Source organism: Lepisosteus platostomus, chromosome 1, assembly GCF_059453375.1.
Source record: "Lepisosteus platostomus isolate fLepPlt1 chromosome 1, fLepPlt1.hap1, whole genome shotgun sequence".
Classification (NCBI taxonomy): domain Eukaryota; kingdom Metazoa; phylum Chordata; class Actinopteri; order Semionotiformes; family Lepisosteidae; genus Lepisosteus; species Lepisosteus platostomus.
Window position 1 is genome coordinate 60,634,058 of NC_142611.1, and position 26,177 is coordinate 60,660,234.

General features: G+C 36.2%; 1 protein-coding gene across 16 annotated transcripts in view; it reads left to right on the plus strand.

The window, feature by feature from the left end:
• The window catches only part of rapgef2b (Rap guanine nucleotide exchange factor 2b), a 155,824-nt gene extending 130,376 nt beyond the window's left edge, over positions 1–25,448 (plus strand). For 7 of the 16 annotated variants that reach the window (XM_088633263.1, XM_088633265.1, XM_088633274.1 and 4 more), the window contains 19 exons: positions 49–156; positions 685–888; positions 1,442–1,550; positions 3,799–4,045; positions 5,273–5,430; positions 6,628–6,642; positions 8,929–9,169; positions 10,034–10,417; positions 10,720–10,931; positions 11,234–11,357; positions 12,101–12,124; positions 13,416–13,639; positions 14,060–14,239; positions 15,338–15,487; positions 17,834–17,953; positions 18,575–18,788; positions 19,414–19,958; positions 21,871–22,250; positions 23,870–25,448. In XM_088633263.1, the coding sequence (XP_088489389.1) occupies positions 49–156; positions 685–888; positions 1,442–1,550; positions 3,799–4,045; positions 5,273–5,430; positions 6,628–6,642; positions 8,929–9,169; positions 10,034–10,417; positions 10,720–10,931; positions 11,234–11,357; positions 12,101–12,124; positions 13,416–13,639; positions 14,060–14,239; positions 15,338–15,487; positions 17,834–17,953; positions 18,575–18,788; positions 19,414–19,958; positions 21,871–22,232 (3,621 nt within the window). In that variant the 3' untranslated portion in view covers positions 22,233–22,250; positions 23,870–25,448. The remainder of the gene's footprint in view (positions 1–48; positions 157–684; positions 889–1,441; positions 1,551–3,798; positions 4,046–5,272; positions 5,431–6,627; positions 6,643–8,928; positions 9,170–10,033; positions 10,418–10,719; positions 10,932–11,233; positions 11,358–12,100; positions 12,125–13,415; positions 13,640–14,059; positions 14,240–15,337; positions 15,488–17,833; positions 17,954–18,574; positions 18,789–19,413; positions 19,959–21,870; positions 22,251–23,869) is intronic. The other 9 variants (XM_088633272.1, XM_088633273.1, XM_088633280.1 and 6 more) reach the window with 7 other exon arrangements.
• The last annotated feature ends 729 nt before the right edge of the window (positions 25,449–26,177 follow it).

Here is a 26,177-nt window from a genome sequence, read left to right on the forward strand (position 1 = left end):
GTTGTTTTCTTTCTGCTTTTTCTGACTAAGCAAAATATTATCTTCAAGGTTACACGGGTAGTGTTGCTGTGGGTGAACAATCACTTCAATGATTTTGAAGGAGACCCTGAAATGACTCACTTTCTTGAAGAATTTGAAAACAATTTGGAGCGAGAGGTAGGTTCAAGTCATAAAAACTATTGAAAATTGAATTTCTATTTTGTTTTCGGTCAATGTTTCTGATCCATCAAGCTACTGTACCTTTTAGTTGTAATCAAATTTAAGTCAATGATTGAATGTTAGTCAATAGAACAATGGTGTTTTATTGATGAACATTTAACCCGTTTAATTTTAAGATTTATTTTGGGTATTTACAATATTAAAGCTCCTGCTTAAATAATGGAATTATTACAAAATATTAGTCTTTGGGGCAAGAATGGCTTTTTTAAAATGGTTTAGGAAAGGTTTGGAGGTTTGGGTCATACATGTGATTTTTAAAACTGCATTTGAAAAAAATAATCCCTGCAAACTTGACTGCATATTATACAATGCTGCAAAATATTTTACATTTTATCAACTCAAGAGAAAAAAATAAGTGGAGAAATAGTACCTGTCCAAAAAAACATTATACACTGTCGTAGATCTTACAAGTTTATGTTTCCGAGATTCTGAACCAAATCTTACATTTCCCTTTTTCTTTTGCAGAAAATGTGTGGGCACCTAAGACTGTTAAATATTGCCTGTGCTGCTAAGGCCAAACTCAGACTAGTTACACTAACCAAACCCTCCAGGGAAGCTCCATTGCCCTTTACACTCCTTGGAGGCTCAGAGAAAGGCTTTAGAATCTTCATAGACAGTGTGGAAGCAGGCAGCAAAGCAGCTGAAACAGGGTTAAAGCGAGGTGATCAGGTATGCTGTGGTTTGCACTTCTTCATGAGATCTTGCCATCTGTGATTAATTACTTATAAAGTACTTGGTACCCAGGGAAGTAGCAGTTTTTGCAAATCCATTGCTAGTCTTTAATTAATTAAAATAGGAGTTAGAATTAATCAAGTAACAAAACCTGTACATTACTCTTTTACTCAGAGGTTTTCCTGAGAGTGAATGTGTTACACTTTCTTGAAGATATATGACACTTAAGTATTCACATCCTGTTAATGAATTATTGCTATTTTATGTAAACCTACTTTCCTGAAGTCGAGCTTAATCTCAGCACATGTGTAGTTCTAATAAATATCTCAAAGAAATGCCATTATTAGATTTAAAATCATATTAACTCTTTTTGAACTTATCATTAGGGCCATGTTTGTAGCTTTCAGTTATCATGTCAATTAGCTGCATGTGAAAGTGTGCATTTTCTGACCTAAAATGTCACATACCTAGAAATAATAGGATATAATAATATTTAAGTTATATAATAAATACAATAATAAAATATTATATACTGTTTATTTCCTTTCAGATATTAGAAGTGAATGGCCAAAACTTTGAGAATGTTCCGCTTTCCAAAGCCACTGAAATCTTGAAGAACAACACTCATTTGTCAATCACTGTGAAAACAAACTTATTAGGTAAATTTATATCGTTTAAAATGTTCTTGGGTATCATTCTGACTGTTTTACTTCTATGCAAATGGTTGTCTTTTGCATTTATATGATTGTAATTAATCAGTATATATTGATATACTGTGTAATTTTCAGTTCTTAATAAGTAACTATTGTTTTGTGTCCATTTTGACCATTTATGCTGAATCAAGATGTGTCTTAATACATGTAAGGGAGTTTACACAGAATAATCGCAGCTAGTACAATTAAGTCACAACTTTACAGAATTGTGCGAATTAGAACTACATATTGTAATAAGTGAAGTTATTTTGTTCTTTAATCTGTTAAGCTCTAAATTATTGTACAATAGAAGGTATAAGAAGAAGAAGAAGAGAAGAAGAAGGTATAAGATAAATGCTAATGTAAATAAAAATTCAAGTTAATGATGCACTGATCGAATTAAAATAAATTGTGATGTCCAATCAAGAAGTTGAAACAAAAACTGGAATCTGAAAAAATGGTATTTGACAAATGTGCTAAAAAAACATTGCTGCAGTCCTGACATCCTTGAGTGGGAGGTTTTACCACAAAGGTGCCAGAAAGAACAGGCATGACTGATAGAAGAGGGAAGAGAAGGTAACACTGGACAGCTAGCTAACTGAAAGGCTGCTTGCACAGGCAGGATAGAATGTGGTATAAGCTGAGATTGAAGGAGAGTGGTTGGTAAGGAGGTAGTGGTTGTTAAGTTAGAGAACACAAGGTAAAAAGCATTAGAGGGTGTCCTTCTGACAAAGTGCAGTAAGAGTAATGCAATGTAAGAATTAGAATATGATGTAAGTGAAGGATGTGTCCAGTAGATGTTTAGAAAACGTCTAAGGCTTGTCAGGAAAGAGTAGTGCTACGAGTAGTAGGAGGGAACAAAGAAAATAGCAAGGTTGTCAGCAAAGTTAGGAAAAAGTGGCAATCAAAGAATACCTACATCATGATTCAGTGAAGGGAAAGGAAGGGAAGTAGAATAAGCTGAATCTGAAAAGGATTGATCTGAATGTGATTCTAAAATGGTTGAAAAGCTGTTTGAAGATATTTCTGGCAAGAGAGGAGGTAGATGTTAAGCCTGTGCAATATAGGAAGTTGTAGAAGCCATAAGAAGCAGTAAGGGATCCTAACCATACTAATACATGAGAAGAGAGGGCATGGTGAATGGAGAGAACTTTACATGCTTTTTATAATATGGCAAGTTGGAGGAATCTCCCTGGAATTACTCATTCTGCCATGTGCGGTCACAGGTTTTGCTAAGAGAAGATTAAAACAAAAAATTAACTCTTTTAAATTGGGCAATTATAATTAAAATATTTTTTTATTACAAATAAGATGTGCAAAGCATTATAAATGTATTTATTCTAAATAAAATGTTTAAGTCAGAAGTGTGGTACAGATGTGGAGAATAACACACCAATTATTGTGTACAACAGATCAGTCAATTGGGCAGTTTAATTGTGATGGTCTGTGTAGGAATGTTTTGTTACTTTAGAACACCATTTATAGGGATGAATTTGCTGTGCTTCCTGCGTGTTTCATCCTGAAATGACAAAGTTCCAGTGGGACAACTCCTGTGCTGCTCATTTATGCTATGGATGCCCTACTCATCACACTTGAGTCCCATTGAACATTTGAGAGAGAAGCCGGGATGATGAGTGCCATCTAGGGTTCCTAGACCAGTAAAGAGAGACATATTTTTCCAGTAAAAGAGAAATGGGATAGCATCCCACAATACAGAATATCCAGCCTGGTGCATTGCATGCCTTACAGATACAGAGTTTGTATTGCTTCCAGCACAGGCCACACACACTGATAGCCTTTGTGTTTTACGAATGATGCCAGAGTTGAACAGCCCTGTTGATTTGAAAGTATTTACCTGTGTCATGTGTGTTTAATATAAAGTTCTGCACTCCATCCACAAAAGCTGTGATTTTCCATAAAAACTTTAATTTGTTACAGTTGGAAGAGATATGTTTCTTTTGATGCTCATTATAGCAGAAGGACATAATCTTTGGCTTTGCAACTTAGAACTTAGTGGATAAGAGTGCCACTAAAACAGCTGGCTTCATAGCTTTTCTTTTTTTTTTCCATTTTACTGAAGCAATCGGTGCACTAAAGGAGTATCTGCCCATATCAGAAACAGATTAATGATTGTAAGGATTAAATGATTCATTTATGAATATCACATCCACGTCTTCAAGATTTGTTTTAAACTAATATATTTCTTTCATGATAGTATTTAAAGAGCTTCTTGCAAGGCCAGCAGAAGAGAAGAAAAATGGAGCGCCACATCTGCCCAAGATTGGTGACATCAAGAAAGCTAGTCGCTACTCCATCCCTGACCTGGCAGTAGATGTTGAACAGGTCATGGGCCTTGAAAAAGCCAACAAGAAGACAAAAGCCAATACTGTTGGTGGAAGGAACAAGCTAAAGAAAATACTTGACAAGACTCGTATAAGTATTCTACCACAGAAACCATACAAGTGAGTATACAAGTGTATGCTCTTTTCCTGCTTAGAGACTTAACATTTTCATTTCTCTCTGTGAGTCTGATTGCAACTTTTCAAGAAAGCTAAACTAAACATCCTAAATGAGTGAATGAGAGAATTTTGGTTATAAATATTTTTTTTTTCTCTTTTTGTAGAACTGGGCAATTATACTTCAATGCTGACCCTGCAGTTGGGAAACAAAGACATTCTTTAGGCAGTGTTTTTTAATGTTATGTAGCTCATCATGAAATCTGGATGTTAACTTCACTAATCCTTCAGCAAATGTGCATATTTCAAAACACAGCTTTCATGAAAATTATGTAATTCATAATCACAATACTCCAGAATTTCAGTGCTGTTAAATCATCTGGCTATTAAACATGATAGAAGTAAAGTATGCTATCTGTACATATATTACGTAACACATAAAGTTTGGTGGTACGGTTAAACCTTGTATTAAACTTGAACATTTTTTACGTTTTTTGTTCTTTTTCCCTCATTTTAAATTTTGCAAATCCCTGTTCAAGACTGTTTAGATACGAGTTGAATCAAGTCTGACAGAGCTAGTTTTTTTTTCTCTTAGTGAACACATTTCCAGTAAACAGCAGGGTTGAAGGGTTGGAGAATACTATATAACTCTTTTAACTGTGTGAAATTTCAGCTTCTCATTTCAGCTTCTCAGCTTCTCATGACAGTTAGTCTTTTTTTAACCAAAGTTCCCTGTGGAACACGTACTCATTGGGACACAATGAAAGGAAGAACAAAAAAGAATATTGGCAAGCAGTCAGTAGATATTACAACTCGAGGTCACAGAGCTTAACTGCAGGTCACTAAGGATGATCTGGCCTGTTGGTCTTCTTAATGTGTTCAGTTATTTGCATGACTAGGTAAAAGTTGGAACAGTTGAATAACAGTCATTGTTATTCATCAAATGTTTATTAAATTACAAAGTAAAAAGAGTAACATTGTTTAAAACAAAAATTGGTTAATACTTAATAAGTATGTATGCTTAGATATGCAGTTTTCTAAAGAAACAGAAGTAAGTATTCTTAATATGAAGGCCAATCCAGTTTAATTTTAATATAAATAACTTATTTTCCAAACTTGGATGCTTCTATTTTACCTAAATGTGTGCAATCCGTACAGTGTATAATGTATTGTGGTATTTCCTTATAACAATTGCCATAAGGCACTATTGACCATGCATTCTGTCTTCTCTAGTGACATTGGAATTGGCCAGTCTCAGGATGATAGTATTGTGGGGCTCAGGCAATCCAAGCAAATCCCACCTGCACTACCCGTCAGTGGGACATTATCCTCCAGCAACCCAGATCTACTGCAGTCTCACCATCGCATTCTGGACTTCAACAATCCTCCTGGTAAGAGAGAGAATGATAATGTTTAAACGCTTCTAATATGCCTTTAGAGTGTTTTTAAAATTTCACGCCTCTAATATTGTAGTTTATTTTTAAAAACATGGTTGTGTATTTTCTTATGTTCTTTTTTTTTTAAGTAAAAAGTGAAAATATTGATGACAATTCTTTAACACACTTTATGTTGGAATATTAACTGATACTCTATGTCTGGATTAAATTACGTTTTTGTTGATTTTAAACAGTTTTTACTCTAAAGGTGGTTAATGTGTGAAAAGCTGGTATTATTGTATGCTTAAATTATTGAAGTAAAAAGCTTGAGCAAGATGTACACAGCACTTTAAAGATATGAGATTGGATGTTTTTTTTATTAAACACTTCCATTGCTGCATTTATAGGATATACAGTATAAGTTGAAACTGTGACATAAAGAGTCATTTTTCAATGTCTTTTTCTACTACTTTACATATATAAATGTACTTACGAATATGGGCAGTTACGTAAAGGAAGCAACAGCGTGGTACTTGAGAACATTTGTGTATATTAGGGATACCCATTCCTGGTTCTGGAGGACAGGTTTTCTAGGTCTAGTTAAATTTAGTGCCAGCATCTGAAGAGGGAGAAGCTGTTAAACTTATCCAGTGAAGACAATCATGAGCTAATTTAAGTCATTACAAGCCCAGCTGGACTAAAAACCGGTATACACACTGGCCCTCCAGCACCAGGATTTGGGGGATCTCTTGGGTATATGAATATGCACTGTGGACAGCTGTTTAAATGTTGAAAGGATCCAAAAGAAGAAGTTGAGGTTAATTCTGAAATAAGTCTGTTGAACCTTCTTCAATTTTTTTTTACTTCCACTTTTCAGTATGGAAGTACCCTTACTTATGAATGTTTAAATGTGTATGATTGTTATCTTCCAAAATTTACAGCTAAGTAATGCAGCAATGTAAGACAGGAAGTACTACAGCTCTGGCTGTTCTGTTTTGCTTTGTTTTCAGAAGAGGTTTTTTTGTGAGATACTACTGCTTGTGGAGGGAATAGGAGAACCTTTAATTTGAAAATACCAATGATTCTTGTAAATTTGAAAATACCAACAAACCAAAAGTGAAATATACAGAATATTATGAATGCTATGATTAGGAGTCTACGTTTAATTACTAGTTGTTCATTCCTTAAATATGTATCTTTCTCCTCTTTCAGCCACATGCATTTATAGTGAGTATCTGAACTTTGTTTATGAAAACTGCCCTTTGCTTGAACCTTCTGCAGCTCACTGTGGAACCTCTTTTTTGGGGCTTGCTTTACTTTGTAATTTGTCTGCTGATAAATACCTAACTTCTTTTCACTTTGGAGGTGACAGGAGCTTCATGCAACTCTAAGGCAACATGAAATGGGAGATTTATTCCTAGATTTTTCCATGGGCTTTTTAAATGCTGTTCACTTCTTGTCACATTTTTTTTAATTTAAAGTCTGGTCTTTGACTTGTTATATTTATCACCAGGTAATACTTTGTAAGATGAGTGCAAGTAATTTCCTAACTGTTAACCTTACCAGAGATATTATGCAAGGTAATAAAACTGTATTTGATATTTATTTGGTAATGCTTAATAGCAGCCTTCAACAGCAAATATGTGTCATTCAGTTAATGTTTACACTGGTCTAAAACATACCTAATCTCTGGTAGAATTTACCTTTCTAAATTTTATTTTATTTTTTTAAATAAAAGTTTAAAATATAATTATAAATACTTTAGAATATGTGTACATTTTTGTTATCAAATTACAGATGCCAATGCCTCTTTTGTGAATTACAGTGAAACATGCACAATTGCAATGTAGCAAGAAAAGTTTGATAATGTTGTAAGTTTTCTTAATATAATAATAATAATAATAATAATAATAATTGCTTACACTTATATAGCGCTTTTCTGGACACTCCACTCAAAGCGCTTTACAGGTAATGGGGACTCCCCTCCACCACCACCAATGTGCAGCATCCACCTGGATGATGCGACGGCAGCCATAGTGCGCCAGAACGCTCACCACACATCAGCTATTAGTGGGGAGGAGAGCAGAGTAATGAAGCCAATTCATAGAGGGGGATTATTAGGAGGCCATGATTAGTAAGGGCCAATTGGAAATTTGGCCAGGACACCGGGGTTACACCCCTACTCTTTTCGAGAAGCGCCCTGGGATTTTTAATGACCACAGAGAGTCAGGACCTCGGTTTTACGTCTCATCCGAAGGACGGCGCCTGTTTACAGTATAGTGTCCCCGTCACTATACTGGGGCATTAGGACCCACATGGACCGCAGGGTGAGCGCCCCCCGCTGGCCCCACTAACACCTCTTCCAGCAGCAACCTTAGTTTTTCCCAGGAGGTCTCCCATCCAGGTACTGACCAGGCTCACACCTGCTCAGTAATATGTTTCTTTGCTTTCATTAAATGTTCTTTAGATTGAACATTTCGAAACATCATTAAAAGTTAAAATTTTGTCTCCTCAGTACTTTAGCATGACGTGACCTGTTTATACAGAAAAGGTTTTCTTTTAGAGAGCAATAAATTACTCCTTGTGTTATTAAGTGTAGGCTTTTTGTAGTCCTCCACAATTTTTATGTAGTACTGCTTTGGGTTTCAATTTATACCTATTATGGTTAAGACCCAAAATAAATTTGAAAATATATATTTTCATTTAGGTTTGAAGAGGCCACCAGCTCTTCTTGAATGTAGGAATGTGTTCATATAAATTACTCAATTCTTTAGTTGAATTTCTTTTCAGTACCTAATGAATCCCAATAAAAATTCTCTAAGATGTTTTTTTGTGGTGATTCATTAGCTTTACATCATAACTGTCGAATCTTTGAACATTTCAGAGTTGCCTGAGTTACAGAACTGTACATTTCTCAAGAAGAGAACAGCATTTTAGAAACCTTTGATCTTTTATCCTTACTCTTTAGAATTTTTGCTCTGCTAAAAGGCATTTTAAAAACAGCATGATTGTGTTTTGGCACAGTGATTTTTACCGAGTCTTTAACAAATGTCAGCAATCTTTCAGTGGAGAGCAGAGAATTGGTTAAGTTTTAAACCCTAATAACTGAAGAAAGAAAATAAAGATTTAAGATTTAGAAAAGCAAGAGTGACATTTAATAGTCATTGCTTTTTTCCCCACACATTTATTTATATTTCTTTAGTGGTAATAGAGTCTCTGGTGTTCATGTTAGACTACTAACAGTACAATAATTAATTCTTACCAGTAGTGTTTTAGATAAAAAATATTTCTGTATTGTGCCAAAATACAGAATCCTATACGACTTAAAATAAGTTGTTTTTTCTCTCTCAGTCTTTCAGACCTTTCTTTAATACTTTGAGGAACATGGTAAATGGGGATTAATTGAGATTTAGCATGGACTTCTAACTTGCCATCCAAAATGCTTACTTGATATGATCATCTGTTTTTTTCTCCTTTTCACTTGAATTAATTTATGCCGTTTTGACTTTTAAGATTTGCCAGATCAGGTTCTGCGCGTTTTCAAAGCTGATCAGCAGAGCCGTTACATCATGATCAGCAAGGACACCACAGCCAAGGAAGTGGTTATCCAGGCTATCCGGGAGTTTGCTCTGACAGCCGCTCCTGAGGCTTATTCCCTGTGCGAAGTCTCCGTCACTCCAGAAGGTGTCATCAAACAGCGGCGGCTCCCAGATCAGCTCTCAAAGCTGGCAGACAGAATACAGCTCAGTGGCAGGTGGGGGACCCTGTGAATTCAAAAGCAGAATTTCTGTTCACTACAAGGCAGCATTACAAGAAGTACTGGATTGTTTGGGATCATCAGTTTCTAGGTGGATGTGGACCTTTTTGTCAGTCTTTTTTGGGACTGAATCATTTTTGGGCATAACTGTAAAAAGAGCAAAGACCTAAAGATGAAATATTTCAGTATCTAGGAAAAGAATTAACTTGCCAATGTTAGAGAGCAAAATCCTCATATTTGTTTTGCTTCTGTAGTCAACTGGAGTCTTATCTTTTCTCTTCAGGAAAACGTGAAAGTCTTTTTTGAGTTTATTGAAATTCATACATAATCATGAAGCCATTTTAAAAGCTGCACAGAAAAGGCATTACAGTGATGGGTAACTAGGGATGTCAAAGTAAGATTTTTGTTAGAAAATTGTTAACTGAAGTGTTTTCTCAAAGTAAATGACTGTCATCTAACAAGTGGCAAAAAAGTGTTGCCATACCCAAAATTCTAAAATGCACAAATTTAATAATGACATCATTAAGCAATGAAGCTGTTATTATTGAGAATAATTACATATTTGTTAGTGAAAATAGAAAAACACCTAATCACATACATCGATGATTTGTATTTGTTTTAGTTTAATACATATATTTGGGTATTTTGCCTCCTTAAGATTCATAGCAAATGATAAGACTGCCATCTAGTGGAATACAATGGGAATGACAATGAGCTAGTTTTGCAGCAGTCCTTTTTTAACATGTACAGGATGTTACTAGTACTTTAACTCTTTCAAGAATTTTGTTCCTCATTGTGTGCTTGAAATTGACAGAAGACAGTGAAAAAGAACTTTTGTCAGTTTTGTACTTTTTATTTTAGGTATTACTTGAAAAACAATATGGAGACAGAGACACTGTGCTCGGATGAGGATGCCCAGGACCTGCTGAGGGAGAGTCAGATCCACCTGTTGCAGTTAAGCACAGTGGAAGTTGCCACCCAGCTTTCAATGAGAAACTTTGAGCTGTTCTGTAACATTGAGCCCACCGAGTATATTGATGATCTTTTCAAGCTGAAGTCCAGAACCGGTTCAGCCAACCTGAAAAAGTTTGAAGAAGTGATCAACCAGGAGACATTCTGGGTTGCTTCAGAGATTGTGCGCGAGCAGAACCAGATTAAGAGGATGAAAATTATCAAGCATTTCATCAAGATTGCCCTGCACTGCCGAGAGTGCAAGAACTTCAATTCTATGTTTGCAATCATTAGGTAATGGAATAACTACTTGAAATTACTTGCACCAACCAAAAGTCAGTCTTATTTTTTGGGTTATCCAGATATAGTCTCTCACGGTGTAAATTTCCAGTAGACTTGCTTATTACTTGCTCCATCTAAGTATAAAAAACTGTATTAATTACATAGTCTATCTAGTAAAAGACATGCCAAGATTTAGATGTACCAAAGTGGTTGAGAACCTACCAGTGTACCTGCTACTTTTCATTTAAGTCAAATTCTACAACTGGACGTTACAGAATTACTTTTATTGTGATGTGATTTGTTTTGTACCATAGTGGACTAAACCTGGCCCCGGTATCAAGACTGCGTGGTACCTGGGAGAAGCTTCCCAGCAAATATGAGAAGCTGTTTCAAGATCTTCAAGACCTCTTTGATCCCTCAAGAAATATGGCCAAGTATCGTAATGTCCTCAACAGTCAGAATCTGCAGCCTCCCATTATTCCTCTCTTCCCAGTTATAAAGAAGGATCTCACTTTTCTTCATGAAGGTAAAATGCCAATCAGTTCTTTACAGCAGAAATGAAAGTTCAATTTTAATCAGACATTTCAAAGGTATTAATTTAATCAGCTAAGAGTTTTTTAAGCAACAATATTGGAAAAATACCACCAAAACTGGCACATTAGAGTCAGTTATTTCCAGTCTTTATTTGTTGACTGATCTGTTTTAAAATCAGTGATATCAGCTTGACAACTCCAAAATCAAATGTAGCGTGTGAAACTTCAACTTAATACATTTTTAGAATTGTCTAATTTTTGTGTGTTCATGGCAAATGTCTTAATCCCCTTTCAGGCAATGACTCAAAAGTGGATGGTTTGGTGAATTTTGAAAAGTTAAGAATGATTGCAAAGGAAATAAGACATGTTGGACGCATGGCTTCTGTGAATATGGATCCTGCGCTAATGTTCAGAACAAGGTATGCGTTTGGTCATTCAAAAAGTTGATTGCTGCACTTATGTTAAGTTTAAGGTATTTTTTTTTGCTGTCTCTGCACTCATTTGGTTGACATTTATGATTCTCTGATACTACAAATTGTTTAGCACCACAGTTAACAGTAATTTGCATTTTGGTTTTTGACAGTTTTCAATTTTCAGTGTAAACTAGAGGATTTAGTACACATGCTTTATTACACTGCTAAAAAAAGTGGAATATTGGATTGTTTTTTGAGCAGCTTACTTGCAATCAAACTTAGAATTTAGATCGGATAAGAAGGCTTCAACTGTTAACGTTTGTGTATCCTCTGCTTTTCTTTTAATATTTAAGCTTTTGTGAAACGCCCACCTGGATTCAAACAAAACTTTCTTCTTTTAGGTGTGACCATTTTACCGCTGACAAGTATTTTTGAAAGCTTTACTGAGTATTATTGCTTTATGCGGGCAAAAGCGGCAATCTCTCGCTTGGTGGTGGTCTATTTTGCATTGGTGTTCCTGCCAATTAAGCCTCCTAGTATATTCCATTGCTTTGGGTTGAAAGTGCTGTGGCCTCTTGGAGTCTGTGTTCCATGCTTGAATATTGTGACTTATGTCTAGGCTTTATGTATATGTCCATGGGCCTCTGGTACTGCTCATCTTGGATTCTGGTCTTTCCTGTCTAAGCTTGTCTCTCTTTCTGTCTTTCTTCCTATACCCATGCTTCACTGTTCATGGCTCTCACTTACAGGAAGAAGAAATGGAGGAGTCTTGGGTAAGTGTGGTGACTGGTTTCCCTCTGATGCCATGCTGTTCTGCCCATTTGCATTTTTCTTCGTCTGCCTCTTTTAAATTTCTTCTGATGCTTTTTGCTGCTTTTATTTTCATGTATAACGCTTCAGCTCATGCAAACGTGGTAGTCAGGTTATGTGAAGACAAAGTGAAATTGTCACTTTTGCTACTTAAGGTTCTTGGAAACCTTTTGCATCCCGGAAGCGTTAAAAGCTTAATGCTGGGTCATGTAGTTGGAAATTCAATTACTGTTTATTAATTCAATTAAATTTAAATGTCATATATTAATAATGAATAGCTCCATTTAACTGAAATCCAGTGCATCCAGAAACACTAACCTCCAACTTTGCTGCTCATTTGATTTTACTAAAACAGGGGACTTGTTTATGTACTAGAAATATCAGTTGATTTACTAATACTATTTAAAGCTTTGCATTGTATTAGAAATGTTTGTGTATTACCAGGTTAACATTACAGACACCTCTTAACTCTCCATGTTCCAAAAGATCCATTTTTCTTTTTGCAAGTCCTAACCTCATTAATTAACTAGCAAAAGTGATGTTCAATTTTCTTGTTTTATCCTTTTGTGGGTGGGTGGGGATTGCCTAAGAACAACACTGAAATGTCAGTAATTATAGAAAAGCATGATATTTTTTTTTCTTTTCCAACGCCTACCACTGTTGCAACAAAAATTAGATATTTTCCATTTGTAATATAAACAGACCTCTATTCCCAGTGTGGGAATTTCTCTCACAACTTTTGAAAACTCAGTGAAGGGTTACCATTCTTGACTTCCCTTATAAACAAGTATATAAGCAAACACCCTCATGGTGTTAGTATTTATATTCTATATACAGTATGTGCTCTTAAAATCTAATTGGTAATGTAAGCTTGGGAAACAGCTTTATTGTAACAGTCTCTGGCTGCATGAGCTTTCAGTTCTGCTCGAGCTTATGTAGCTATATGCCTTCTAACAACCCCTGGCAGAAATGCTCCTTTAGTAGTTAGCCATGGGACTGCCAGGTTGGAGGAATCAGACTACATCGATAATGACCAATTTTCTGTGAATTTGCCAAGAAGGAAGAAATGCCCCTCTCTTCCTTTCCTGTCCCATGACTTTTATTGTACTGTTTCCTGGAATGACGCATGGAATGTTGTGAGCTGAATTCAATGCGACTTGATGCATGTTTACATCTGAACCACGCTTTACCACCTTGCACTCTTGGTCAATAGAGCGTACTTCAGCGCCTTTGTCTTTTCTTTCCTCTGCCCAGGTCATTGAGCCAGGGGAGTGCGAATGCGGCTGTGCTGGATGTGGTACAGTCTGGCGGGCACAAGAAGCGAGTACGCCGCAGCTCCTTCCTCAACGCCAAGAAGTTGTACGAGGATGCCCAGATGGCACGGAAAGTGAAGCAGTACCTGGCCAATTTGACACTAGACACCAATGAAGAAACTCTCCAAACAATTTCCCTGCAGTGTGAGCCCTCTACAAACACACGTGAGCCTTTTATTATCTCTTATAAGCATGGCTTATAGAACATAGGTTTATGTTTCCTGCAGTGTCAGATGTGGCTGAGGGTATTAAGGGTGACTTTCACTAAATAGAATCAGTTGTTAAATTTACTGCTAAAATGATGATTAAATTTGTATTTATACCACAGAAATCAGACATGCACCTCTTTTGTGAACCTGTAGGGGTAAGTGCCACCTATGAAAGTAGCAGTCCTCCAGCTCCCGGCTGTGATACAGTGTTTTGACTGTGTTGTTCAATTATCACTTAATCTTGAATACCTGTGAATTTGTGTAAGGACGAATTAGTGCTTTCACCCATTATATATTTACAAAACACAGGGTTCATACACTGCTGGCCCTTTGGGTTGCTTTAGCTTGGTTTAATGAAGATAAATTTATATGACAGTGCCTAAGAACACTGGAGATAAGAAGAGTGGGAAGCCTGACACATCGCCTGTAGTTCCTCGAGCAGCAAGTCAGCAGAAACAGCAGCAACAGCAGAAAGGAAGCCAGGCTCTGCAGGTTCCAGCTGTATCTCTCTATCCATCTCGGAAGAAAGTACCTGTCAAAGATTTGCCCCCATTTGGTAAGGAGGCAGTTTTGTGTCTTTTTCTTAATTAGTTTACAAGTGACTCTCCCAGCCATTAAGAAGAGAACTAGTTCAGCTTATTTATTTTTGCAATTTACAGTTATCTGCGGCAACTAAGCAAATTTAGCCTTAACATCTGATTAGTATTTCTGTGCTATCTTGGCCAAAATATGGGAATAAAATATTTTCCCTCAGATGCCGAAAAATAACTAATGTGGTAAAAGGTCATGAAGGTTAAACCTGCTAGTCCAATTGTTTTCTTTTTCAAATCTGCATTATAAGTCATTAGTCAATGACAAACCTAAAGACTGGAGTATATCAGGCCTGTACCATTGTAAGTTGGATGGGTTCACTTTAGCCTGCGTCTTAGGAGGTCTCCATGAGCGCCTCTGTGTAGTGTTACTGATGGGGAATTGCACCTTTTGCTACCTGCAATACAACACATTACAGAATTTGCCATATGTATAAGTTAGAAATTGAATAACAAGGTGTGGCAGCACTGCCGCACAGTTCTTTGATCTTGGTTTGGGGATCATTCTTTTTTCAGCTTTCATGATTTTATTCATGTCCACGTTTTTTTCTGTGGGTGCTCTGGTTTCCTCTCACATCCCAAAGACATGCTGCCTAAGTGAATCAGACTGTTATTCAGCATTGGCTGCTTTTTTTTACAAATGTAAGAGGTGCCGTTGTGAGCCGTGAGCCTATAAATGTAAATAAAAGTTTGGGGTGGGTTCTAAATTAATAATAAAACAATATTTCTTTCTGCACTTCAGTTGCAGTACCATCTTGTGACAACCAATAGGACTAATGTTCATCTAAAATATAGCTCCACACTTCTTCATGTGTGTTCTTTACTCAGATATCAAATAAAAAGTGCACTAAACTAAAAGTAAAACATCCTAAATATATTATCAAAAATATTAATTGTTGATCATTTTTGCAGTGGTAGAGCAACTAAACAATTTAATGTATGGAATTTAAACGTATTTCAAGCATCCATTAAATAATGCATGGTTTTTTTTAAATTATAGGTGCTTGTACAGTTTTGTTTCAGATCGCGTAGCAGATAAATAATACCATTTTTTTTCATGCAAGGTACAAGTTCACCTCAAGCCTTGAAGAAAATCCTGGCCTTGTCAGAAGAAGCAAGTGAAAAGCATAAAAGGCCAACGGATGACACCATATCAAATGCGTCTTCCCAGCTGTCTTCCCCTCCCACCTCCCCGCAGAGCTCCCCCCGAAAAGGTAAGGGTCCTCTCATGGATTTGTGGACAGTCGGACCGAAAATGTATGGAGAAAACTGGCCTTGGCATAAATTTATCATATCAGCAGTCAATATACTGTACTCTGTTGCCAAGCATTTGAAAGCATGTCATTTCCTTCCAGTTCACTTTTTAATTTCAAATCGAACTTTGCTAGACTGCATTAACCTGAATTTACATTAGTGCACATATTGTCATACATATTCGTTGTTTTTAAGATATGTATTTTCTTTCGGTTCCTTAAAAGTGCTGGGTTCTGCACATTTCTAAAAAATGTCTAGACAATCTGTTTAACTGCAATTATGTTATGAAAATAGTGTAGTTATAGTTCAGAACACACTGGAACATACAATTCAGAGAAAATAACTTCTGGGCAATATAACTCCTGTTCAATTTCAAATGCATTTTGTTTAAAGCAAGGTTTATAAATAAACATACAGCTTAGAAACAACTGGCAGAGGATTAATTGTTGTGCACACTAAAAGCTAGTTTATTCCATGCAATTTCACCATCATGATGGAGGGATTGTAGGTGTTTTAGTTACCTTCAAAGCTTGTCAGGTAACAAATGTTTTATCTGTCACTCTGCACTTCTGCTTCTCCTGTAACCTGCTGCTTTTCGTTTTTATCTCGTTGAAAACCTGCTATATTTATATGTTGTCATAAATAGGGAAACCTGAGAGGTTTCAGATTTTTTGGGGGAAGTTATTTGTTTTTAATGTTTTTAGGCCTACTTGTAAATGATACACTACTTATAGGCCCGCTTGTCGAAATGACACAGGTTCCCTACATTTAACTAGGAAAATACTGAACTAATGTTTTTTTGTTGTTGCAAAGAGACCACCTTAGCTTTCAAAGTGGCATAACAAAGGGGTTGAATGCTTATGCAATTAACATGTTTTAGTTGCTGACATTTTACCCACATTATTCGTTTATGTGTACACACCATTTGTAATTCAATTAAATAAGACATCTTTGGAAGGGAGTGAATACTTTTGCATTGTTCTGTAGCTACAGTGGTGTATGCATTTGTGCAACTTTCAGTAACTTCCCACAGAAGCCGGTGGGATAGTTTCTTTGTTGATTCAATTTCATTTTGTTAATGTTTTTGAATTTGTAATTTTAGGAATAGCCTTTACATGTTTAAAGTATGCATAAAGCATGTGTTGAAAGCCAGTGTGAATTTATATTATTTTACATAAAATCTCTTTAATCACAAGTGATGTGAATTTTATCCTGTTTCCATGATTTTGTGAATACCTGTAAAAGATACAGAAGTGCACTCTGCATCTTTTCCCTGCTCTGGTTATATCAGTCTTTCAGACATGGGGGAGCAGCACAGTGTAACTGTATGCTCACTGTGTTTTCTAGATTCAGTTTAAATTGCTTTGTACTTTTACTGGTATTCTTCAAAGTAAGGCCATTGAGAGAAAAACAGAATTCATGCCTACCTTGCAAGATATCCCGTCTGAGCATAAATTGTCCTTAACAGGATGTATAGTCTCCTTGGATTCTTCTGAAGTCATTTTTAGACTGAAAATTAAAATCTTATTTTGTATTAATGTTCTCTAAATTGATTTTTTTGCCTTGCATAACAGGATATGGGTCACAAAGGAGTCAAGGTGTTAGAAATTCTACATTTCTTATTACAAAAATATTTAAGGGTAATTTTTATTGTGTGCTAAGCATTGTGCCTTTAGTTGACTAGGAGGTATGTTGTAGATGGCAAAGTTGCTTGGTTAGTTGATCACAGAGTGCTTATAGACATTATTGAATTCACAAATTAATGTTCACATGTTGCCAGGAATTACTGAAATGTATTACATTCAGTAGATTACGGAATGTATCTAACCTGAAACCTAATAGTTTTTACTTAAATGTGTTGGTACACCCATACATTTTATAAGCTAATACACATTGTTAGCTATTGCATTTTTGATCATTTAATGTAGCATTGCAATCTTTAGCCCCTATTTGATTATACAGGAGGATTGTCCATTGTATTATGTAGTAGCACAGCTCCTAAGTCTTTAAGTTGGGAAGTATGCTTCTTGTTGTTATTGTCTTTGATTTGTTTTGTAGATTTGTACATTATCACTGTGTTGTGCTGTACTGGTGCCTTTGTTTTTTGTTTCAGTGTTTGCTGGCTCAGGTCTTTAAAAGAAAAGTGCTGATAAATTGTTTGCTAGCTTTCCCGCTCTAGTTGCTAAGCCGTCACTTAGATCCTCAGCTTTCTCTAATTGGATGTCTAGATGCTATGCCAGTTAGCGTCAAGGCAGGGTTGTTCTCTGTAGCTTATGCCTAAACTGTTTTCTTGTCCTGTTTGTCAGGTGGCAGTCAGCTGACATCTCACGTCTCCAGGCAGTCAGACCTAACCGGCTCCTCTTCTTCCCTGGGAAGTGAGAACAGTAACAGGAATAACAATGGTGCAACACGGACCTTTGGGATAGGTGGGGTTTTACTATGTAGACAGAACACATGACCCATAACAGTCTAGATTGTCACTTTAAACCCTTTTGCACCGGGTTTCAGTTTTGGGATGTCTGGCACTTAGAGAAGTCTTGGGAAGCTAGTTATGTTCCATTGAAAGTAATGCACAATGCTCAGTATTTGTGCAATCAGGAGTAAGAAGCCGTGACCAAACATATCTGTGTTGGGCCTCTGTTGTACTTTTTATGCTTGAAGACCTGAGCTGTTTTTGTTTAGCATACTTGTATAAATGTGACCCACTATCCTGTTTGTAGTGTTACCACTGAAAGGTTTTGGAAATTAGATGTTTTCTTGAAGTTTGAATACTTTTTCCCCCCACAGCTTAACAGGTATTCCCTTGGTTGATGACTTAAGTTCAAGAATATTCATCTCATTTTGTTGCTATAACGACACTTACTCTACAGCTCGGCGAGAGATTTATTTTAGCTACACAAGCATCTTTGCCATCTGCTCTGGAAAAAAGCAAAACAAAAGGCAAAGAAGAGCACTGAACCCAAAGGATTGCCTTCTCCTCTCAGGAGTGGTAAAGGATTTATTTGTCACGTTTTAATATTAACCAGCCTTTCTTGTTTGTGTTGAAGGTTATCCACTGGCTCCAAGTGGGACTGTGGACAATTTCTCCGACTCAGGACACAGTGAAATTTCCTCCCGGTCCAGCATTGTTAGTAACTCATCCTTTGACTTGATGCATGATGACAGAAGACAGAGGCATTCAGTAAGTGTAGTGGACTCAAATCTAGGAGGAGGGAGAATGGAGCGAAGAGCTACTCTTGATCCTGATCAGTACAGTCTCAGGTAAGCCTGCTTATTTACCACGAAGTGCATTTGTTGTTACCGTTGGTTTAATCTCAAGTTTATACCAATAAAGAGTAAGGGACACATTTTTCATTGTTTTCTCTATTCCTGTTCATACACTTGTATGAAGTGTAGGGTAGTATTTTGTGTGCATTACCGGGCCAAAACAGCTGAGAATCTGTTTAAGAATTAATGGCCTTCTTTTAAGGTACTTCCCCAGATGAGCTCAGAAGCTCAGATTTCTGACCTTGAAGACTGTGAATTACAGGCTCTGTTAGTATCCCTGTATGTCTCCTTTTCACTAATGGCTGATCAGTTGTTTTCATTTGGACTAACCCAGCCTTTTTGTCAAAGACTGCCTCAGTGCTACGTAAGAATCGGTTTGTACAACAGGCATGTTGAGTCCTTGGCTATCAGTGCTTTCTTTGTTCATTCACTCTCAGCAAATCAGCACTAAAGATGAATGCCACTTCTCCCTGACAATAAAATAGTCTGCTTGGTTATGTGAAGTTAGGCTTTTCAAACTAAGAAAATAATAAAATTCTTGAAAGAAGCTGCCTTATTTAGAATTTAATAGACTGTCTATTCCAATGCTGTTTTGTAATATTTTATGTTTTGCTTTCAGTTCATATGCTTCAGTGCATGAAGGACGGAATTTGTATGGAGGCCCAACAGTCCTTTCTTCTCCAAGTTCTGAGGAGCTGACCCAGGACCAGGGCGATCGAGCCTCACTGGATGCGGCTGACAGCGGTCGAGGAAGCTGGACATCTTGCTCCAGTGGATCCCATGACAACATTCAAACAATACAGCACCAGAGGAGCTGGGAAACGCTGGTGTTAGGGCATCCACATTTTGAAAGCTCATCAGAAGGAGCAGGACTTTGGGCCTCTGGCTGCCCGATGGATCCAGTAATGTATCCAGACCACGGCTTAAAGCTAAGTCGCACCAGTCAGGAGCATGCGCAGACCAGAGGGAGTTGGGCGTCTTCCACTGGCTACTGGGGAGAGGACTCTGAGGGGGACACTGGAACAATCAAGCGCAGGGGGGGGAAGGATGTAAATGCTGATGCTGAAACAAGCAGTATAACATCTGTTACTTCTGAAGACTCAAAACAACATACTCGAACATCTCATATGACAGTGGCCTCCAGCAATGCTAAAGGTCTTATTGGTAAGTGAAATGATGTAGTTTAAAAAAAAATTAAACAATGTCAGTCATGAAAAGAGCTGATTTTTTTACTTTTCAGTATTCATAGCTATACCCATCTCCTTTTGCCCTACCCCCTGTTCTTACAGTCTGTTTTCCTACATAAGAATACATCACAAAGTACCTTTTGGAAGTTAGCAGCTGTGAAGAAGGAGCAGTCTGTTGTCATAACTTGTTACTAAGAGGAAACAGTCTTAGACCAGCTTCCACCAGCTGGGTTCTTAAATTTGCTTTATAGCTTCAGTATTTTTATCTTCAACACAGAACAGATTTCATGTGGATTTTTTATATGAAACAGCATTTTATACATTTTCAAATACCACAGCATTGAAAAGGTTTTATAGCCAATTTTGGAACAATGAAAAAGTATTTTTCCTTTTTGTCTAAGAATACAGTTCTTTTTCATAAGGTGGATTTTATGTCTGGTCCATTTTTGCACTGTCAAAGAAAACATATCTTTATGATACTGTGGACCATAATGTTCTTTCCTTCATATCTTTGTAAATTATATTTAATTTTAAAATTAAGTCAAATATAAAGTATATAAATAGAAATTAATATAAGCTGTAATTATTTTAGATATGATAACTTTTAAAGAAAACATATTAAATGGATGAATGACACTAAACCCTTGCCATGTATCAAAATGTACTATAAAAGATTAAAAGGATAGCACTCACAATCCTTTTTTTATTACAAGTACTAACATGTTTTGTGTTCAACCTTCAACCTTTCTTCAACTTCTTATTTACGGATCTAGCACCCATTATAAATAATTTGAATTATTATAAAAGTGCATTCATAAACTTTTAATGTGTCAAAAACATATAAATAATTGTCAAACAGCAGTGAATCACAGCAGCTAGAATGGTTATTTTCATCAAACTTCAGAAAACCCATTCTTTCTGTATATGTTTTCATTAAATGTGCTGTGAACATACAGTATATAGATAAAAACACATCTTGATTACGAACACATATACAGTTTTTTTATGTGGGGTATAAAATTTAGAATAAATACTAATACAAGCTCAGTTCAGAAAGGCCCTACTGTTTTTTGTTCAATTTTTATGTCAGCTAAACTATTTGCCTTTTTTTTCCCTACATAGACACATTTTGGCAATTTTTACTATTGCTAATTCAAAATATTCATTTAAAGTAAAATTACCTATAAAACACATAAGAGCCAGGTTACAATTATTACATTTCACAATATTAAAATTGTGCAGCTTATTAATTATACCCACTATTTAATCATAAGCTTCGGTGGAAAGAAACAGAAGAGAGTGGAGTTTGACATCCCTGCTCTAAATTGTCAATGTGTGTGTTTGTGAGTGTGTCTTCTATGGCCTTATGTCCTGTCCTGGATATAGTCAAGCCTTGTATGTGCCATCTGCTTCCTGGGTAACTCTGAGATTCTGTTGCCTTTATCAGCAATATGTGGTTGTATGGTTTATCCTGTCAATACATGAGTTTGTTACATTATTATGTAAAGTCTCTTCATGTATGTCTTGAGAGTATTATCATTTAAAACTTAACGTGTAAAAACTGATTCTTTGAGTTGAACATGAAGTGGGTTTCTGGTGTTTTCATATTTTGTAATTTTGGTATTAATGAGCCTCTTAAAAAATGTTGAAAAATGAAAACAAAATACAGATAATTTTGCTGAATTATGATCTACTAGAAATTTTTTAATTAGGTTCTATAATCTAAAGAACCAGGTTGTAGTAGTTCAACAAAATTCTAAGAATATTAACCTGATCTCCTTTCTCATGCTACTAAGTGCTCAAATGGTAAGACCTGCCAGAGTTGTTCCCTAGTAAACAATGAGTTTGCACATTCTTTGTCATCATGACAACTTTTCTGGTTTCTGCAGCACGGAAGGAAGGAAGATTTCGAGAACCTCCACCAACACCACCAGGCTACACAGCTTTGACTATTTCTGATTTCACTGAGGGCCAGTCACACTCTGGTCGGAAGCCCCCTGATTACAACGTAGCATTGCAGCGGTCACGGATGGTGGCACGTTCATGTGACTCCCCACAGCCACACTCTCAGCCAGGCTCCAGGCCAGCCAGCAGACCACAATGGAACAAACCGAGTGAAGTAGACCCACGGCTCTCTCACTTCCAGTCTCAAGGGCTATCGGCTGAGGAGGAGGAGGGTGAGTCCATGTCTCCAAAACTTATTCCTCTGAGGAAGACAGTGGCATATACACCTGAGACAACCAGGCCATGAATTGCAGGCAGGCCAGAGGCAGGTAACCTTTAATCAGAAATGGATTGCTTTGAAATATGCATGCAAGGTACAAAACAACACCAGCAAAGTCCACAGCATTTTGGATTTTTGCAGACGTCATGCATGCATCGTAGAAGCTGCAGTTGTACCACAGCTGCCTGCAGCAACACCTGGACTGATTATAACTTGGCAGAAATGGTATGATACCACCAGTTTGTGTTCATATTTCCTCATTTTGGGGTATTGGGTATTCACTGCTTCACCACATTATCCATATTATTCGAACATGCACATCTGACTTTCATTTCAATGTACATTAAGCATGGAATTCACAACGCTTAAAAATGTACAGTAAATGGCAGGGGAGCTTTATTAAAGATTTTTTTTCAATACTATGTATTGTTTAATGTATGAAGTTATAAGTTTAGTAAATCTTTTAGTAATATATTAGGTAAATGCTAATATTAGGTAAAAATAAAGCTCATTAACAGTGAATGTTTCTCTTCCTATTTTATTTGCTTTAAACATGAGACAGCATGAGAGCATGAACTGATTGGGTGGCAGAACAGTCAATATCAGTATCAATATATCAGTCAATAAATCAGTGAGTTTGATATCTAGCAATAAGTAATATTTTTGTAATTTTCATTTGCTACTTTGTTAGGTCCTAAAATCTTAATTTCTGTCATAAATATGTTTGTTGCATGTTGGTTTAAAGAAGTGGTAGAACCTGTTCACAGGTTTCAATATGATTAATGTCAGTACAGTATCTGTACTAGACGTTGCAAATCAACATAATGTGCCAATATTCTCTGTCGGTGCGCTTGATGAAATGTACTATATATATTTTTGTCTTTAAACCAGTTTTTTTTTTAATTAAAGGCTATTGTATATAAACTGTACACTAAATGCATTACCAAAATTTTACTAATATTTGCATTTTTGCTTTATTAGAAGTATATGAAATCTTATATCATTGTATTAAACCTAAAATATACTGAGCATCAAAAGAAACATCATTTTATGCATGAATGGTTTTAGAAAAAATAATGCAGGTTTTGGACATTGAATGTTTTTGAGGGTAAAGTTATAAGTTAAAAATCAAGTATTTAAATTTAAGTTTTTGTTCATAACTGTTGTATATACCTCATGAATTAGTTGATTTAGCTTGGTGGAAAAGGGACCAATGTTAAGATTAGCAAGAAAATAATTCAAATTATTTTCATTTAATTAATTATTTTAAATTAAAAATCTGTATCCTGGTGCAAATATCGTGTCACTGATTTATTGGTATTACCTTCTATTAGCCTGTGACATTCAAAGTAGATCTTCTGTGGATATATATACAAGTTTATGTATAAATAAGCACAATGAATTGTGCTATGTCTTTTCATTAAAATGCCAAAACACCTGCTATAAAAACAGTTTTTAATTTGCTCAGTGTCTGTGAATTTGTTGCAAAACACTTGTTGAAGTGATGAGTTTTTTTTATGCTCAGTATAAATGAAAGTGCTATGCTGTGGTGTTCTTATTTCCTATATCGTTTTAGTCCAGTCACTCTTCTGCTCTTTATTTATTGTTGTAAAGAATATTCGGCTCTGAAATATGATTGAGCTTTATTCTTTCTGCTCTCCCAGAAGATGAACAGGTGTCTGCAGTGTGAGAAGGATGCCCCTCTCCTGGACGTCGTTTCCAGTGGTGCGCACCACCTGTTTGGAGAGCAGAACAGGCACATCCCCGGCACCGGGGCCCTGGACCTCCTTTGTTTAGTGTTTGGTGGACGCCACTTGCCTCCTTCCCTGCCTTAAAGCAGCATGGGGCTTTGTGTACCCCGCATGTGAAATACTGTGAAGAAAAAAAACGCCTTGGCACTTTGGAAAACTGTGTCGCTTGAAATCGCACAGCGGCGTAAAAGAAAACATGCTACCGCTGTCACTGTTCGCAACAACTACCATTCCAAGATCCCCTCCCTGTTTACACACGCATCAAAACTTGTTGAGCTTTGGCTGCACTTTTTTTAAACATTATTGCCTCTGATGGTTTTATGGCTTCCTCTTAGATTTTGTCAAGAATTGTAGCACTCTGAATCATGACAAGCAAAGATTGTTCAGATTTACCAAGTTATGTTGCAGTTTTATATATTATTGTGCTTAGAGAACAAATGTGTCGAACATCTTCATAATAACAGTGTTATTTTACATAATTTAAGTTATATTTTTTTCCATTTTAGGTTTTTGTAATATTTTAACTAACTGGATGGCATTGCAGTGAAAGGCATCTTCAGATCTCCCACTGATGCTAGCTAAAATTTCTGTTTAATTCCCATGTTGGCATAGATTCTGGAGAAAGTCCTTACCTTCTTGAGACTCAGTACTGTTTAACAGCCTTTATATTGCGGAACCTGAAGAATTAAACGCAATTGATAGTTGCTATAGTAGATTTTCTTGCATGTCTAAAGAAGGCTGGCATATAACAACCTGCTCTCTGCTGCTATTTAACCCCGTTTTAAAGACTGAAGAAAAGAAAAAATCATTTTTATTGTGTTTGAGACTCCGGAAAAACTGAAGGCTGCCAATCTGAGTAGTACTCAAATGTGAGGAACTGCTAGTCTTTTATTTCTTTTTATTCATGAGTTGAGCTGATCATATTGATCAGTAGATAAAATTATAGATTAAAAGAAAGAGATTGCAGTGTTTTTTCACTGTATTGTGTAACATCAGTGCTTTATTTAATATTTTGCTTTCCTAAGATGAAATCATGTTTTTATTTTATTTTCTTTATTTTCTTGTTGCAGGTATCAAATTGTCGATTATGCATTTGTAATTTAATGGTAATATGCATTAATCATTTTCATCATAGTCTATGGAGATTGTGTGCATATAGGCAGGCAGAATCCTAGTTCTAATACAAGTTGCACAAAAATGTATAAGCATTAGGTAATTGTAGTACATAGAACTGCTAATCTCAGTTCAATCTGTGATGTCAAGTGCAAAATGTACATTTAACTGGTGATTTCCTCATACTTTTGATACTACTTGTACCTGTATGTCTTTTAGAAAGACAATTGGTGGAGTCTGTATCCCTTTTTTGTATTTTTAATACAATAATTGTAAATATTGGTTATATTTTTGTTGAAAATGGTAGAAATGTACTATGTTTATGCCTCTACATCCAGTTTATATAAAGCTGGGAATCAATAAATATTATAAAAATCAATTATCCTATTGTAATGTATTGTATACTAAGACACCTGGGAAAGGAAAAGGGTTGTTATGCCTATAACGTATACATATATAAATATCAGATAGAAATCTATTTGTTTTTTCCTGTAGGGGTCATGGAGCAAAGATTTCAGTTCCAGTTTAAGTTTATTTTGTGGCAGCAGCTTTATTACAATAGTCATTTAGTTACATTCACCATAACATCACCAGTTTGGTCTGCTGTATGTGCAGAAATGGATCAATGTGCTAGTAGAAGCTATTGCAAAGAAAACTTTTCATGTTTCTTGTCATTAAGAGAAATTTTAACAGCTGCCTTGACAAGAACATCATTTTTAGTTCATAAAATTGGCTAGACCACATGAATCCAATTAGCTACCATAAAATTGTTATTAAAAAGAGGTTCAGTTGTTCAAAAATTAAAGTCATTGTTGGCCAGTGTGATGTTCATGCTGTTTCTTGTTAAAATGAAACTGTGGTGGACTTCCTGTGTTGCCCTCTGTGACACTTTTTGAGTATATTAAAAAAACGTTTGTCGCAAACACTACTAGGAAACCTGTAGTTCTGACTGCACCTAAAGATTAACCACACATTTACTATAAATGAAAGGCAGTGCAGATGCAGCCATCTAGAATGCTCGTCAAAATCCATGCCAGTGGAAAGCACACTATAGTATTCTACAGTTCTGTCCAGCTTTCAGCCCTCCATTACTCAAATTAGTTACATT